Below are 17,835 nucleotides of genomic sequence, written 5' to 3' on the forward strand. Positions count from 1 at the left end.
CCTTTCACAGGCCCCTGTCGGTCTCTCCACAACACACCGTCTGCTCCCTCGGTCCTCTCTGTCTCACACGGCTTCCTGTCTGTTGTCCTGCTCTCTGTCAACTGCCACTTCAGCGCACCCCTGCTCCTTTTAAGCTTGCCCTGCCCCCTGTTTCCCTGACAACTTCAGTCAAGTCTCTCCCTTTATTGTCCTCCCAGTATCGTTTCCTCAGGAACCCTGAAGGCGGTCCCCTGGGTACCTGTCCTTTCACTGTCTGGGAGTACTCCTCCCCACATCCCCACCCCCCATGACTAAGCGTTTCTCAAGCCCTAAGCTGCTGTTGAGTCCTGAACTACTCCCCCTGCCATCTTGTGGTCATTTCTAGGTACTGCACTCTCTTGTCTACCTTTCCCAGCTGTCACCCTTCTATCCTGTCACTCTCCATCTCTAGTGCACAAACTGTTCCCTCCTACTACCAGTCATGTCTGTCCATCAAGTCACCTTCCCCACATGTGGACAGGGTGGAGAATTATTACTGTGATGTGGATAAGGCAGAGTCATGTGTGTATGCGGTGATAAGATAGAGCCATGTATGAATGATTTGGATGGGGCAAAGCCAATTGGGTATGAGCTTGCGGGGCAGTGTGTGCGGGGTGGCACCATGTGAATACTGGTGTAACAACCCTGCTGGCATCACTGCATGGCCTCCCATCCCCTGCACACCAACTTACTTTCTGCTTCAAGCCATGCTGTGAATTCTGTCTGTTGCCAGCTCTGTGCCTCTGCTCTCCATGTTTCCAGACTGTGTGTATAGGGGGTGGCGCCTGAACTCTCTGGTTCTTATGCAGTCAGGGTGCACCTGTGTAATCTGTCCCTGACCAATCACCTGGAGGCCTTGACTATTTAGTTTCGCCACTCCCACTGAAACATTGCCTGTGCAATGTCTAAACTCAGTTAGCTCCTTGCTGCTGAGCTAGCCAGGCCCTGTCCTATGTCTTGCCTTCTCTGAAGGCTCTTAGTCTGTATTCCTGTGTCTCGGTACCTTGCCTAGCATTTCTCTGTCCGCCTGCCAGGAGGCAAAATTTCCTGGTCCTTGAGTCTTGTTCCTAGTGCCTTGTCTGTTCTCTGCCCGCCTGCCAGGAGGCTGAATATCCTGGTCCTTGTGTCTTTGTCCCTGTCTCTCTGTCTGAACTCTGTCTTACCTTTGTCTATCAGTCTCCCTTTCTCCTTGTCCGTGGCTCCCTTCCTTGCTGTGTCTTTCCTTGTGTCCTCCCTGTCAGTGCATCTGCACTCTCGCAGCTATATCTGTGCATCTGCACTCTCGCAGCTATATCTGTGCATCTGCACCCTCGCAGCTTTATCTGTGCATCTGCACCCTCGCAGCTTTATCTGTGCATCTGCACCCTCGCAGCTTTATCTGTGCATCTGCACCCTCGCAGCTTTATCTGTGCATCTGCACCCTCGCAGCTCTGTCTGCACGGCTCCCTAGCCGCTCTGCCTGCTCCGCACTCCTGCGGCTCTGCCTACCTGCACCTCCTGTGTGAACAGGTCCAAACCTGTTCCTTCATATTCCACTCCTTCCTGCCTATATCCATACCTGCACCTCCTGTGTGAACTGGTCCAGTTCCTGTTCCAGCATACACCACTCCCTCCTGCCTACACCTGCTGTGTGAACAGGTCCCTACCTGCTCCTTCTCATACCACGCCAATCCGTCCTGTGTCTCCAAGCCGTGCCCGCCTGTCCTGTGTCTCCAAGCCGTGCCCGCCTGTCCTGTGTCTCCAAGCCGTGCCCGCCTGTCCTGTGTCTCCAAGCCGGTGCCCGCCTGTCCTGTGTCTCCAAGCCGTGCCTGCCTGCCCTGTGTCTCAGCCGTGCCTGTCGTGTCTACCTGCCTGCCTGTCTATAGGCTCTGTCAAAGTGACTTGTCCCCGAGTGGGACCAGCAGCCACAGCCAGACACCACCCTGGAGTGGCACCCGACAGCTATCTGACGCACAAGCCTGACCTCACCATCAGAGGCTCCAGTGAAGACCGAGGTAGCTGTTGTAGTCACGCCCCTTCCAGGGTAGTCTGGTTTGTGGCACAGTGGGGCCACAACTCCCCGGCTCGCGCCATTCAGCCAAGGCGCGAGCGTGACAACTGGGCAAGGTTTTATGTTTTTTTATCCTCTCTCTGACAAGAGAATTTCTTTGACTGGGACAAATTTCCTTTATTGATTTGAGTAAGTATAACCTGGAAAGGGAGGAGAAGAAGCAGCACTATCTATGTGTAGTAAATGTGATGAAAATTTATCAAAGGGTCACATCCTGTAAGATTTGTATGTATATTGTATGTATATTGGAGAAATTACTGTTCTTAGTTGGATATTTTAATTTTTCTAGACAAACAGTAAAATGTTATGATGTTCATCAGTTGAGTTATATTTACATGTATTTTTGTCCACTCTGAATGTTATTACCCACCACATGAATACATAAGAGGATAGCAATGATCGGATCCTCTTCTTGGGGAACTCCACTTATGTGAAATATGAGCAGGTATAAGTAGGTTATATGGGGCATTATTTTGTAGACACCTGATAAAGGCTTATCTAGCCGAAACGTGCTGTTAAATCTTATGTAACTATTGCACTTTTTAAATAAAATACTTTCACACGGCCCAAGTTGGTATATAAGACTCCATGATGATTATATTTCGCTGTTCCTTTTATCTGGAGACCTCAAACAACCACCGGAAGCCCCTCTCTGGATCATCACTTACTCTCTTTATTGATGTGACGCAGAGATTTCTGGTCTCATAATAAAACCTTTTCTCTGCTAGCTCCATAGATTGTAAGCTTGCGAGCAGGACCCTCACTCCTCTTGGCATCTGTTGATTTATGTGATTATTGTTATTCTGTAATGTCTTTCATTATCTGTACAAGTCCCCACTAAAATGTTAAGCGCTGTGAAATATGTTGGCACTATAGAAATAAAATTATTTATTATTCTTAGTGTGGGACCTCAAACTCAATCTCGAGGCACCAAGTACTTATCTGGAGAGCAACGTTTGTTTTCCAGCCTAGCTGGCTGCATTCTGGGCCAAGAGTATTTATTGTGGCAGCCTTCCATCAGGTGAAGAAGAGTCTGCCTCCTTATTTGGCATCATATCACAGTAAGAGATCTAAGCATATCTGACCGTTGGGTGTGTAGCTGTAAGGAGGACATATTGCCTGCGTTTACGCCTTGAAGAACGAGTGGTATTGTAATGTGAACGGTGACTTGCGTAAGTAATGCATCAATGTGTGTTCTTTGACTGTAGGGACAGCAAGAGTTATTGATTGTTATTAGCCCACAGTGGGAAGGGGCTAAACTCAAGGAACAAATGACAGTTCCTGTCAGGAAGGCCGAAAGATCTAAGGTCTAATATGAGCAGTGCTGCATGACGTGGGTGTTCATAATGAGAGAGGAGACATGGGATAGTGAGATCCTGAGCAGTGAAGCAAAACAGTGATCGATCAGACATGGGTCCTGGATAAGGACACCTATCAGTGTGGTCTAGGGTTTATAATTTAGAAAGGTAAAGTGCCTAAATGGGACACAGCAGGTGAGATGAGAAGAGATAAGCACCGGCCATATTGACAAAGTAGCTTTCCTAATGGGAAAAGGATGCGGAACCATGGGTTGAGCATAGACTCTTACAATCTGATCTGTAATACTAAGCTGGGCTGTGGTGAAGTGAAGGGGAATGGTAGAAATAGAGAATAAATGAGTAAAGATGAAGGAATTGAAACTGTGGAAAATGCTCTGTATTGTGAAGAAAACGTTAAAATTGTTGTGTACCCGCTGTCTATGCTATATATTGCCTACCAAGGTCCTGTTCAGTAAAATGTTTATTTTTGAATTATGGTCTCCGTCATTGAAATGTCAAACATCTGGTCCTGGCAAATCATTATCATTTGTTACATGTGGTCTGCACGGGCTACACAGCACAAGTCCACACACCGAGCCAGGACCCCCCACCTTCATGTAATGATCTGGGGTGCAAGAGACTAGTATCTTCCCAATGGCTACCACCCTGCACCACATGCACGGTGAAAGATGCTTGTTGATGGGTTTAGGAAGCGACTGCAGTTATTTATACCAAAGGGTGTGACACGAAATATTAAGTAGAGGGTGCCAACAATTTTGTCCAGCTAATCTCCCAGGTTATGTCCAAATTGTCTTTTTTTTGCTCTGATGATTTTGTTGTTTGTTCCAATACACACAATAGGAAATTAACACATGTATAACAAAATATGTCATTGCAAAAATTTTTAGGGAGAAACACCATTTTCTAGAATGTGCAAATTGCCTCTTCAGAAAGAAAGAGGACTTTTACTCTACAGCGCCACCTATTGGTAGTAGCGATCCTACTACCAATAGGTGGCGCTGTAGAGTAAAAGTCCTCTTTCTTTCTGAAGAGGCAATTTGCATATTATTTTCCCAGAGGAGCATTGCACGGCGAATAAGTCTCCTTACCTTGACAAGCCACAGCTGGCATGTCACTCTCCGCAAGGAGAAACCTTACCTCTTAGACCATTTTCTAGAACAATTTTAAGGGCATCAATACTTTCGGCCATGGCTTCATGTTGAAACGTCTGATTTTCTGTGTACTGAATCTTTTTTAGTAGAATTGTTACTAGGTCCTACTCAGTAGATTAAAGTTAGGTGATTTATTACAGGTAGGCGATTTTGCCTTTGCGTTATGTTCTAACAACAGGTGCTGAAGTAATCATGGAACTACAGATTAACCCCTTCACGACCAATGACGCCACATAGGCGTCATGAAACCTGGTTCAAATCTGACCAGTGACGCCTATGTGGCGTCATGACTTCAAAGCCCCCCTGCGGGTCGGGTGACCGGGGTCACTGAAAGGTCACCCGACCCGCAGATACAGGGGGCTTTGTAATTCACCACAGGGGGCGTGGCTTCGCCCCCACGTGGCTACGATCGCTCTGATTGGCTGTTAAAAGTGAAACAGCCAATCAGAGCGATAGTAATATTTCATCAATGAAAATTGATGAAATATTACAATCCAGCCATGTCCGACGCTGCTGTAGCATCGGACATGGCTGGAGACACCAATTCCACCCCCCCCACCGGCGATCGCCCCCCCCGCAACTGAATGACAGCGGCGATCTGCCGCCGCTGTCATCATCTGCCCCCCTCCCATTCCCTCTGCTCCCCGCCAGCCTCAGATCCCCCCCTCACCCCCCCCGGTACCTCCGGTGTCCCCCCGTCCCTCCCGGTGTCCCTCGGGTCCGGATGATGGGCGCCGCCATCTTTGAAAATGGCGGGCGCATGCGCAGTGCGCCCGCCCGAATCTGCCGACTGCAGATTCCATTCTTTCATTTTGATCACTCTCACAGTGATCAAAATGAAAGAAAAAGTAAATAAACCCCCCGATTATCACCCCCATAGGTAGGCAGAACTAATAAAATAAAGATAATATTTTTATTTTTTTTTTCCATTAGGGTTAGGGTTATGAAAAGAGGGTTAGGGTTAGGGTTAGGGTTGAAAAGAGGGTTAGGGTTAGGGTTAAAAAGAGGGTTAGGGTTAGGGTTGAAAAGAGGGTTAGGGTTAGGGTTGAAAAGAGGGCTAGGGTTAGGGTTGAAAAGAGGGTTAGGGTTGAAAAGAGGGTTAGGGTTAGGGTTGGAAAGAGGGTTAGGGTTGGAAAGAGGGTTAGGGTTAGGGTTGGAAAGAGGGTTAGGGTTGGAAAGAGGGTTAGGGTTGGAAAGAGGGTTAGTGTTGGAAAGAGGGTTAGGGTTGGAATTAGGGTTAGGGTTGGAATTAGGGTTAGGGTTGGAATTAGGGTTAGGGTTGGAATTAGGGTTAGGCTTGTGGTTAGGGTTATGGTTAGGGTTGGGATTAGGGTTCGGGGTCTGTTGGGGTTAGGGTTATGGTTAGGGTTGGAATTAGGGTTAGGGATGTGTTGGGGTTAGGGCTGTGGTTAGGGGTGTGTTGGGGTTAGGGCTGGAGTTAGAATTGAGGGGCTTCCACTGTTTAGGCACATCAGGGGGTCACCAAACGCGACATGGTGCAACCATTGATTCCAGCCAATTTTGCGTTCAAAAAGTTAAACGGTGCTTCCTCCCTTCCAAGCCCCGACGTGTGCCCAAACAGTGGTTTACCCCAACATATGGGGTATCAGCGTACTCAGGAAAAATTGCACAACAACTTTGGAGGTCTAATTTCTCCTGGTACCCTTGGGAAAATAAAAAATTGGGGGCTAAAAAAATATTTTTGTGTAAAAAATTTTTTTTTTAATTTTCATGTCTCTGCGTTATAAACTTCTGTGAAGCACTTGGGGGTCCAAAGTGCTCACCAGGCATCTAGATAAGTTACTTGGGAGGTCTAGTTTCCAAAATGGGGTCACTTGTGGGGGGTTTCTATTGTTTAGGCACATCAGGGGCTCTGCAAACGTAATGACGACCGCAGACCATTCCATCAAAGTCTGCATTTCAAAACGCCACTACTTCCATTCCGAGCCCTTACGTGTGCCCAAACAATAGTTCCCCCCCATCTATGGGGCACCAGCGTACTCAGGACAAACTGTACAACAACTTTTGGGGTCCAATTTATCCTGCTACCCTTGTGAAAAAAAAAATTGCTGGCTAAAAATCATTTTTTTTGGGGAAAAAAAAATATTTTTTATTTTCACGTCTCTGCGTTATAAACTTCTGTGAAGCACTTGGGGGTTCAAGGTGCTTACCACACATCTAGATAAGTTCCTTAGGGGGTCTAGTTTCCAAAATGGGGTCACTTGTGGGGGGGTTCCACAGTTTAGGTACATCAGGGGTTCTGCAAATGTAACATGATGCCCGCAGACCATTCCATCAAAGTCAGCATTTCATAATTCATAATGTCACTACTTCCCTTCCGAGCCCCGACGTGTACCCAAACAGTGGTCCCCACCCACATATGAGGTATCAGCGTACTCAGGACAAACTGGACAACAACTTTTGGGGCCAATTTATCCTGCTACCCCTGTGAAAAAAAAATTGCTGGCTAAAAATCTTTTTTTTTTTGTGGAAAAAAAAATATTTTTTATTTTCACGTCTCTGCGTTATAAACTTCTGTGAAGCACTTGGGGGTTCAAGGTGCTTACCACACATCTAGATAAGTTCCTTAGGGGGTCTAGTTTCCAAAATGGGGTCACTTGTGGGGGGGTTCCACAGTTTAGGTACATCAGGGGTTCTGCAAATGTAACATGATGCCCGCAGACCATTCCATCAAAGTCAGCATTTCATAATTCATAATGTCACTACTTCCCTTCCGAGCCCCGACGTGTACCCAAACAGTGGTCCCCACCCACATATGAGGTATCAGCGTACTCAGGACAAACTGGACAACAACTTTTGGGGCCAATTTATCCTGCTACCCCTGTGAAAAAAAAATTGCTGGCTAAAAATCTTTTTTTTTTTGTGGAAAAAAAAATATTTTTTATTTTCACGGCTCTGCGTTATAAACTTCTGTGAAGCACTTGGGGGTTCAAGGTGCTCACCACACATCTAGATAAGTTCCTTGGGGGGTCTAGTCTCCAAAATAGGGTCACTTGTGGGGGGGTTCCACAGTTTAGGTACATCAGGGGCTCTGCAAATGTAACATGACACCCACAGACCATTCCATCAAAGTCAGCATTTCAAAATGTCACTTCTTCCCTTCCGAGCCCCGACGTGTGCCCAAACAGTGGTTCCCCCCCACATGTGGGGTACCAGCGTACTCAGGACAAACTGGACAACAAATTTTGGGGTCTAATTTATCCTGGTACCCTTGTGAAAATAAAAAATTGCGCACTAAAAAATAATTTTTTGAGGGAAAAAATTTTTTTTTTATTTTCACGGCTCTGCGTCATAAACTTTTGTGAAGCACTTGAGGGTTCAAGGTGCTCACTACACATCTAGATAAGTTCCTTAGGGGGTCTAGTTTCCAAAATGGGGTCATTTGTGGGGGAGGTCCAATGTTTAGGCACACAGGGGCTCTCCAAACACAACATGGTGTCCGCTAACGATTGGAAGTAATTTGCATTTCAAAAAGTCAAATGCCGCTCCTTCCCTTCTGAGCCCTGCCGTGTGCCCAAACAGTGGTTCCCCCCCACATATGGGGTACCAGCGTACTCAGGACAAACTGGACAACAAGATTTGTGGTCCAATTTCTCCTGTTAGCCTTGTGAAAATTAAAAATAATGTGCTAAAAATCATTTTTGAGGAAAAAATATTATTTTTTATTTTCACTGCTCTGTGTTATAAACTTTTGTGAAGCACTTGGGGGTTCAAAGTGCTCCCTACACGTCTAGATAAGTTCCTTAGGGGGTCTAGTTTCCAAAATGGGGTCACTTGTGGGGGAGCTCCAATGTTTAGGTGCACAGGGGCTCTCCAAATGCGACATGGTGTCCGATAACGATTGGAGCTAATTTTCCATTCAAAAAGTCAAATGGTGCTCCTTGCCTTCCGGGCCATGCCGTGCACCCAAACAGTGGTTTATGACCACATATGAGGTATCTGTGCACTCAGGAGAAATTGCTCAACAAATTTTAGGATCCATTTTATCCTGTTGCCCATGTGAAAATGAAAAAACTGAGGCTAAAAGAAAATTTTTGTGAAAAAAAAGTATTTTTTTTTTTTTTACAGATCAATTTGTGAAGTACCTGGGGGTTCAAAGTGATCACTATGCATCTAGATAAGTTCCTTGGGGGGTCTAGTTTCCAAAATGGGGTCACTTGTGGAGGAGCTCCAATGTTTATGCACACAGGGGCTCTCCAAACACGACATGGCAACCGCTAAATATTCCAGCATATTTTCCATTCAAAAAGTCAAATGGCGCTCCTTCCCTTCTGAGCCGTGCCGTGCGCCCAAACAGTGGTTTATGACCACATATGAGGTATCGTTGTACTCCGGAGAAATTGCCCAACAAATTTTAGCATCCATTTTATCCTGTTTCCCATGTGAAAATGAAAAAATTGATGCTAAAAGAAAATTTTTGTTGGAAAAATTAAAATGTCCATTTTTTCTTTCCACATTGCTTTAGTTCCTGTGAAACACCTGAAGGGTTAATAATCTTCTTGAATGTAGTTTTGAGTAGCTTGAGGGGTGCAGTTTAAAAATGGTGTAACTTTTGGGTATTTTCTGCCATATAGACCCCTCAAAGTGACTTCAAATGTGAGGTGGTCCCTAAAAAAATGGTTTTGTAAATTTTATTGTAAAAATGAGAAATCGCTGGTCAACTTTTAACCCTTATAACTTCCTAACAAAAAAATATTTTGTTTCCAAAATTGTGCTGATGTAAAGTAGACATATGGGAAATGTTATTTATTAACTATTTTGTGTCACATAACTCTCTGGTTTAACAGAATAAAAATTCAAAATTTGAAAATTGCAAAATTTTCTAAATTTTCACCAAATTTCTGATTTTTTGACAAATAAACGCAAAAATTATCAACCTAAATTTACCACTAACATGAAGCCCAATATGGCACGAAAAAACAGTCTCAGAATCGCTAGGATCCGTTGAAGCGTTCCTGAGTTATTACCTCATAAAGGGACACTGGTCAGAATTGCAAAAAATGGCCTGGTCATTAAGGTCAAAATAGGCTTGGTCATGAAGGGGTTAATGTCCTGATATGTCGTAAAATAATAACTTACAAGGATACTGGATCATTGAAAATTTCCATATCCATACATAGTATTGGCCTTCTTTCTGGAACATTGTCAGATCACTCTTCTCATCGTAGTCCTCAGTTTCCGAGATATATGGGGTTATGATACCTAAACTTTGGAAACTAAACCTTTTTTGGTTACCAGTGATTGATAGTGGGGAGCAATAGGGAGTCCACCTTCTGAATGCTTTCGGATGCATGAGGGGAAGGCCTCGATGCATAGAGCATGTGACACAGTGAAAGAAGATTTTAGGGGATCCCTTAAAGAATATATATAAGACAAATGTGAGCCCTTAGATAATGGATTGCACCAGACACTGAGGGAGGCTTAAGACAGATTTGTACAAGACCCTTTAGTGAGAACCTAGGACAGATTACACAGAGCACAGACTAAACTAAAACTAGATGGTCATGGCCGATAAGTAGTAATTCTTCTTTAAACATTTTGAAGAATGGGAAAATGTAACTCATCTCCAACAAGGAGTTGTACATATCAGCTCAACTACATGATTCACCTTCCATACTGAAAATATACTTCCACAGTATCGCAAACAATGAACGAGATCACGTCATTTCTCCATCAGGCCAATGGCAACACCATCTACGGAATCAAGAGACTTTCCTAATGTGGCTCTAAGCTTGGATACATTGTAACTATAGGATCTATGACCACTGAAAAGCCTCCTTGGGTGGATGGCCTTTCAAGGAAAATATACAAAAGAAATAAAGATATTTTGCACCCAAGCTAGTGGACGTGTTTAATAAATCTCTGGTTCGGGAATCTTTGCCACCATCAGTGCAGTACACCATTGTTGTTGTCTTGCCAAAGTCTGGGAAAGATGCCTTCTTACCAGGTTGATACTTGCCTGTCTCTCTTTAAACAGCTTATGTCTAGATATTGGGCAAAGTACTGGCCAATAGATTGGATATAGTATTATCCACTATCATACATCAGTAGAAAACCATATTTATGTCTGATAATTCCACCTCCATAAATATTAGGCATCTCTTAAGCCTTCAGATCCCATCAGATAATTACAGAGGAGGAACCATATTCTCATTGGATGCAGCTGACAGTGTTGAGTGGCCCAACCTAGAGTTGTAAATATACCATAATCAGCAGGTTTGGTCGGAGACCCCAAGCTTTGTTTGTTAGGGTTTGTAAAAGAAATGACACTACACACACGGTAAAACTGCGGAAGGACGTTTATTGTTTCTTGCACATAAATTGATAACATTTAGTTGGATTCAGATTAACCCTCTTACAAAAACGTGATTAACATAGTTATTACTACAGGACTGTATGAGAAAGGGATTTATTCTACAAGAAATGCTAGAGCCAAAAATGAGAGAATCCGGGTCCCGTGGCTGGATACTCCGGGCCTGGCCTCCAGTGTGTATAAGACCGGGATGAGGTCATTGTCTCTGGAGCTTCTCTGCTCGGTATAATAAGACTCACCGATCTTATTCATATAAAGAGCGATTGAGAATAATAGAAACTGCCTGAATATGAGGACCTTGTCTGATCTATATGTCCTTGTATAAAGAACCATGGAGATAGCGCTATAGCTCTGTATAACATATGATGTTGCTGTAGCCCCAATACTTCTATGCAGGTGGTCTCTTTATAGATAGTTGTATCCTAGCATTCCAGGTAGGGAGAAAGGAAAGGTATGGAAGGTGTCTTATTGTAATTTCTCATTAAAATTTGTAATAAAAACATCCAATTAAAAAAAACTCTTCCCAGCATTTTGTTTGTGCTTTCATAGCCCAATAGGGATACCAAATAAGTATTTAAAAAAAATAAAATTACAAAATTTATTCCAAAACCGTATTTGGAGAAGCATACAGCGTGCGAAGATGCAGATTTATTTCCAAAAGAGGGGAAATTGCCAATTCCAAATTCCTTTGTGTTTTTCATAGCTATAATTGCAGTAGCAGGCTCTTTAGTTGTTGTCCCCTGGACAAAGTATATTTTAATCAAGAGAATTTGGAGTAATAAAGTTCCACAGTTGAACATGTTAAAATAAATATACGGTATATATATAGCTGAGCTGAGATAATTGTATAAATGTGCCCATGCTGTACACTGTGTAATGTCTGTGTCTGACCATGGAGGAAAATTATCTCAACAGATCACAGCTCCTGGGCAGGTGAGGAAGTAAAAGCAAATACAGACAGGACAGTGTGGGATCACCGCTGATTTTGTTAGGTCAAACATTTCCATTCCTGTTAAATACATATTTTACCTCACAGAAAGAATCCGCTGTGATCCCACCCTGTCCTGTCTGTATCCTCTCGCCATTACACAATACACAGCAGGGGCACATTTCTAAGATTATCTCAGCAGGGGGGTATTTTTTTAAACCTTCAATTGTGGAAATTATTTTTATTCCAAGATCTATTGATTCAAATGCACTTTGTTCACGAGACAGACAACCCCTTTATGGAAAGAAATATATGAAAAAAAACTGTTACTGAGTAATTGTAGAAGTAAGATAATATTATCCTGGCTATTTAATGTCATAATGAGGGAACAGGAAAAGGTAACTGGGAGAATGTAGTTGGATCAATGAATGAATCACATTCATCTTGTGTACTTTGGCAAAGTATAACATTTTGCAAATGTTCATTATACATAGGCTTTGATAGCAAAATTAATTGTCAAATTTGGCCAACAAAAGGGACCCTAGATGTAGTATTAAGTTAGCAACACCTATCATATGATATGAATATGCTGTATTGCGGTATAGTCAGCATGGAACATTCTCATCTGTCTGTCATCTCATGTCTTACAAGACTTAATTTAGAGCTAAAATCTTTCCCACATTCTGAGCATGAATATTACTTCTCCCCTCTGTGAATTATCTGGTGTGCAATAAGACGTGATTTCTGCTTAAAATATTTCCCACATTCTGAGCATGAATATGACTTCTCCCCTGTGTGAATTCTCAGGTGTTTAATAAGATTTGATTTCTGGTTAAAATATTTCCCACATTCTGAGCATGAATATGGCTTCTCTCCTGTGTGAATTCTCTGGTGTATAACAAGAGAAGATTTCCGTTTAAAATCTTTCCCACATTCTGAGCATGAATATGGTTTCTCCAATGTGTGAATTCTCTGGTGTTTATCAAGATAAGATTTCTGCTTAAAATCTTTCCCACATTCTGAGCATGAATATGGTTTCCCCAATGTGTGAATTCTCTGGTGTTTATCAAGATAAGATTTCTGCTTAAAATCTTTCCCACATTGTGAGCAGGAATACGGCTTCTCCTCTGTGTGAATTGTTTCGTGTGCAACAAGATGTGATTTATACTTAAAATCTTTCCCACATTCTGAGCATGAATATGGCCTCTCCTCTGTGTGAATTCGCTCATGTCTAACAAGAGTTGATTTCTGGTTAAAATATGTTCCACATTCTGAGCAGGAATATGGCTTCTCCCCTGTGTGAATTCTTTCATGTGTAACAAGACGTGATTTATATTTAAAATCATTCCCACATTCTGAGCATGAATATGGCTTCTTTTTTGTGTCAGTGCTCTCCTGTCTAACAAGATTTGATTTCTGTTTAAAATATTTCCTGTGTTCCGAGCAGGAATATGGCTTTTCCCCTGTGTGAATTTTCTTGTGTACAGTAAGATGTGACTCAGATGCAAAACTTTTCCCACATTCTGAGCAGGAATATGGCTTTTCCAGTGTGTGAGTTCTCATCTGTTTAAAAAGAAATGTTTTGTTGTTAAAATATTTCCGTGATGAATCAGAAGATAGGACCTTTTTAACAGAATCAGGTGATAGATCATTACTGTGACAAGATGAAGTACTATCTGGAAAATTCTCTGTCTCTTCAATTGCATCTTGTGTGCGATCAAGGTCTTCTGATTTAATAAATGAATTTGTCAGATGTCCCTGTGAGCTCCTGCTACAGTCATCTGCCAAAAAATAACAAAACATTTTTGAATAAAATATTGTTAATTATAATTTTACAACATTTGTACATAAAATGTTGATAGCAAATCTCAATTCAAATTATTCAGTAAGACAATAATAGTTTACAATTAAACAGTAGACCATGATGTTCCACTGTCTTTGCTCATTCTGCCTCCAAAATATTGGAATAAAAAGCCATAAAAACAAACACATGATGTAGCCAAAAATGATACCAATTAAAACTTCTACTCATCCAGCAAAAAGCAAGCCTACCACTTAGGACCATGATGGAAAGTCTTAGTCACTCACCGGTTAACGATATTTTTTGGAGTCCATGACAGCACCACATGAGAGAGGGGATCCGCCCTTTTGGAACAGGAAATCCTACAGATACATAAGGGTGGCACCTCTCCCACGCATCAGTTGGTTTACAGAGCACAAGAAGACCACCAAGGTTAATAGCATGGTTTATGTACAATACTCTACTTAACTATTTATTACCTGTGTACATATAAGAGGAAGAAGTGCACACCCAAACTAAATGAAAGGGAGGAAATCTACGGGTGCTGTCATGGACTCCGAAAAATACCGTTAACTGGTGAGTAACTAAGACTTTATTCAATCGTCCATGACAGCACCACATGAGAGAATTACAGAGAGTAATAATTACTTAGGGAGGGATTACAGCCTGCAGAACCCTGACACCAAAAGAGGTCTGAGGAAGCACCCAGGTCTAGCCTATAGTGGTTGTAAAAGGTGCTCGGAGAGGACCAGGTAGCTGCCTTACATATTTGGTCGATCGAGACTTCCAATCTCTCCGCCCACGAGGTTGCCATGGCTCAGGTGGAATGCGCCCTCAGTTTGCCAGGAGCCGACCTGCCCTTCGAGGTGTATGCTAACGAAATGGCCTCCCTAATCCACCTAGCTAGCGAGCTTTTTGAAGCCCTAAGGCCTTTCCTAGTGCCCTGATAGGAGATAAACAAGGCATTATCTTTTTTCCAGGGATCGGTAACTGTCAGGCATTCCAGGAGGCATCTCCTAACGTCTAGAGTGTGTAGTTTCCTTTCCTTTTCATTCACTGGATAAGGAAGGAAGGATGGAAGGACTATTTCCTGAGTTCTATGGAAACTGGAGGCTACCTTAGTCAGGTATGTTGGATCAAGTGTAAGTATTACCCTGTCATCCCTGAATTGTATGCAAGGAGGAAGTCTAGATAACACCTGGATGTCACTTACTCTGCGGGCCGACGTCAGTGCTACCAGAAAGGCTGCCTTGAGGGTCACATTTTTTTGTAGAGGCTGATGAAATAGGTTCAAACGGGGCCTCTGTCATGGCCGAAAGGACTAGGTTAAGATCCCATAACATAAACCTATCTTTCACTACCGGACTGGACCTGCCTGCTGCTTTAAAAAAATCTATTGATCCAGTAGTTACTGGCGATGTTGCAGTTAAAAAGGGCACCCAAGGCTGACACTTGTACTTTAAGGGTACTGGTGGAAAGCCCCATGTCCAGACCTCTTTGTAAGAACTCTAGAATCTGCGCTATCAGTGTCGACTGTACAGCTACTACCCCTGAGTTCTCAAGGAATCTTTTCAAGATCCTAACGTAGATTTTGGTTGTGATTGGCTTTCTGCTCTTAAGCAGGGTGTTAATCAAGGCTGGGGAGAAACCTTTCTCTTTCAGCAGTGACCATTCAAAATCCACGCCATCAGATGTAGGCCAGCCACCTGAGGATGGTAAACTGGGCCCTGGGATAGGAGATCCGGGATGTCTGGTAGGACTCATGGTTCGGACACCGACATGGTCCTGAGGCATGAGAACCCATGGCCTCCTGGGCCAAAACGGGGCGATCACTATAATCTTTGCCTTGTCCTTCCTGACTTTCCTCATCACCGGGGGTAGTAGAGACAGGGGAGGGAAGGCGTATGCTAGCCTGAAGTCCCACTTTATCAGAAGGGCCTCTACTGCCAGAGGGCCTTCTCTGGGATTTAGAGAGCAAAACTGAGGCACCTTCCTGTTCTCCCTGGTGGCGAAAAGGTCCACTTCTGGCGCCCCCCCCCATTTTTGTACAATCAGGTCGAAGATGGAGGTTTTTAGGTACCATTCCCCTTGTTTTAGCAGGTTGCGACTTAAGAAGTCTGCCATGGTGTTTTCTCTTCCTTTTATATGCAGAGTTGTTAAAGACAGAAAATGCTGCTCTGCCAGTTGGAACAGCCGCTCTGCTACATTCATCAGGGGTCTGGAACGAGTCCCACCTTGGTGATTGACATAAGCCACGGCGACCTGATTGTCGGAGAATATTTGAACATGATGAACCTGTAGATACAAAAGAAGGCTTTTAACTGCCTGCTCTACTGCTGTTAGTTCTTTCAGGTTAGAAGACATTTCTTTTTTTTTTTTAAATTCGTTTATTAAGCACAGGATACAAAGAATGTACAACGTACACAATGACTTATGATAAAAGACATTATACAAAGCACATGTCCATAAAAAAATGTAATACAAAAAAATTGCACATTCTTATAGATAAACAAGGTAACATGTATATTTCCTTCACAGCATATGTAAAGGACAATTGCTTATGTATTTTCCCACATGTGTATCAACCCAGTTTCACAAACCTTGTCATATCATGCAACCGTAGGAACTAACTAAAACTCCTAAACTACAACTACTGCTACATCAACTAATATCTACTATTTCCGCAGCCTGGCTTCCTATATCACACTATGTCACATGTGACGTCTCAGTCTTGCAAAGTGAGGCGAGAGGAATTCCACCTCTCCCAGATTTTTTAAAATTTACCCGGGCATCCCCTGTTTTGGTATAACGTGCGCTCATATGGGACAATTGAGTTCACCAGCTTGATCCAAAACCCAAGGGAAGGACATGAGCCGCCCATCCACCGCAGTGCCAACACCTTTCGTGCCATAAACAGCGTCTCGCACAGGAAGACCTCAGTATAGCGATCCCAGATCTCCTCCTCCCACACCCCAAACAAACAGACCAATGGCTCTAGAGGGACAGGGGCTTGAACCAGGGATGTCAGCAGTGCAGTCACCTCTTTCCAGTAATGCAGGATAGTGAGACATTGCCACACCATATGAATAAAGTCAGCATCTGGCGAGTGACATCGCATACATTCTGACGACTGAAGCCGACCCATCCTAAAAAGTCGCACCGGAGTTAAATATGATTGATTAATTATACACAGTTGTATCATTCTGTTGTTAACCGATGGTGATACTCCAATCGGAGACTCCAGAATCTCCTCCAACTCCTCTCCTTGCACTTCAGGAATGAGTCGTTCCCACTTCGTCTTAATAGAGCTTATGACTGATTCTGCCCCTACTGACAGCATATATGGGTACAGGGAGGATATGAGACCCTGGGGACCCTGCGAATTAAGAATTCCTATTAGAGGTAACGATGAAATAGTATGGTCCACACCCCCATCCCTCATGTGTGACTGAAGAGCCGATCTCAGCTGCAGATAGCGAAAAAATTGAGATCTCGGAATATCATGTGTGGTCTGCAATTGTTCATAAGACTTTAAGGTCCCTTGATCATACAAGTCTCCCAATGAAGAGACGCCACACTGGGTCTAAAAAAAAAACAGCGGACGGGTGATTCAGCAGCTCGGGAAAATAGTTATTACTCCACAGGGGCATTTCAGCTATAACATCTTTAAACCCTATTACATTCTTTATTTGTCTCCATATCAATCGAGCCAACCGGAGCAGGGGTAATAGACGTGGGGCATTAGTTCTTTCCATCTTAAGGAAACCTAATGGGCAATCCGCTTGTGCAGCGTGAAGCAGGTGGCTTTCAGAATTAGGGAGGCAATTACCAGGCATCCAGTTATTTAAAGCTTTAGCCTGCCTAGCTAAGTAGTATAGGAAAAAAAATCTGGTAACGCCGCCCCACCTCCCCTCTTTGGTCTTTGTAAAGTGGACAATTTAAGTTTGGGCCTAGTTTTCCCCCAAATAAAGGACGTGACTAGAGAATTAAGAGTAGCAAAAAAGGACTTGGGCACCGCTACCGCACTGTGTTGAAGCGAATAGCTAAATTTAGGGAGTAATATCATTTTAATCAGATTAATGCGTCCAGCCACAGATAATGGGAGCCTACTCCAAGACGCAAACTTAGCTTTAATTAGTTCTAACAACGGGTGGACATTAAGTTGTAGATCAAGCGTACTATTATTAGAAATATGGATGCCCAAATATTTAAAACTAGACACAATGGGCAGCGT

The 17,835-nt window shown here is 43.3% G+C and overlaps 1 protein-coding gene across 1 annotated transcript in view; it reads right to left on the minus strand.

The window, feature by feature from the left end:
- Window positions 1–17,835, minus strand: part of LOC141052986 (uncharacterized) — a 225,982-nt gene that overhangs the window by 114,164 nt on the left and 93,983 nt on the right. The window contains 1 exon segment of the mRNA XM_073550311.1: window positions 12,430–13,581. Within this exon segment, the coding sequence (XP_073406412.1) occupies window positions 12,430–13,581 (1,152 nt within the window).

Source organism: Dendrobates tinctorius, unplaced genomic scaffold, assembly GCF_039654945.1.
Source record: "Dendrobates tinctorius isolate UK_male_01 unplaced genomic scaffold, ASM3965494v1 ptg000164l, whole genome shotgun sequence".
Taxonomy (NCBI): Eukaryota; Metazoa; Chordata; class Amphibia; order Anura; family Dendrobatidae; genus Dendrobates; species Dendrobates tinctorius.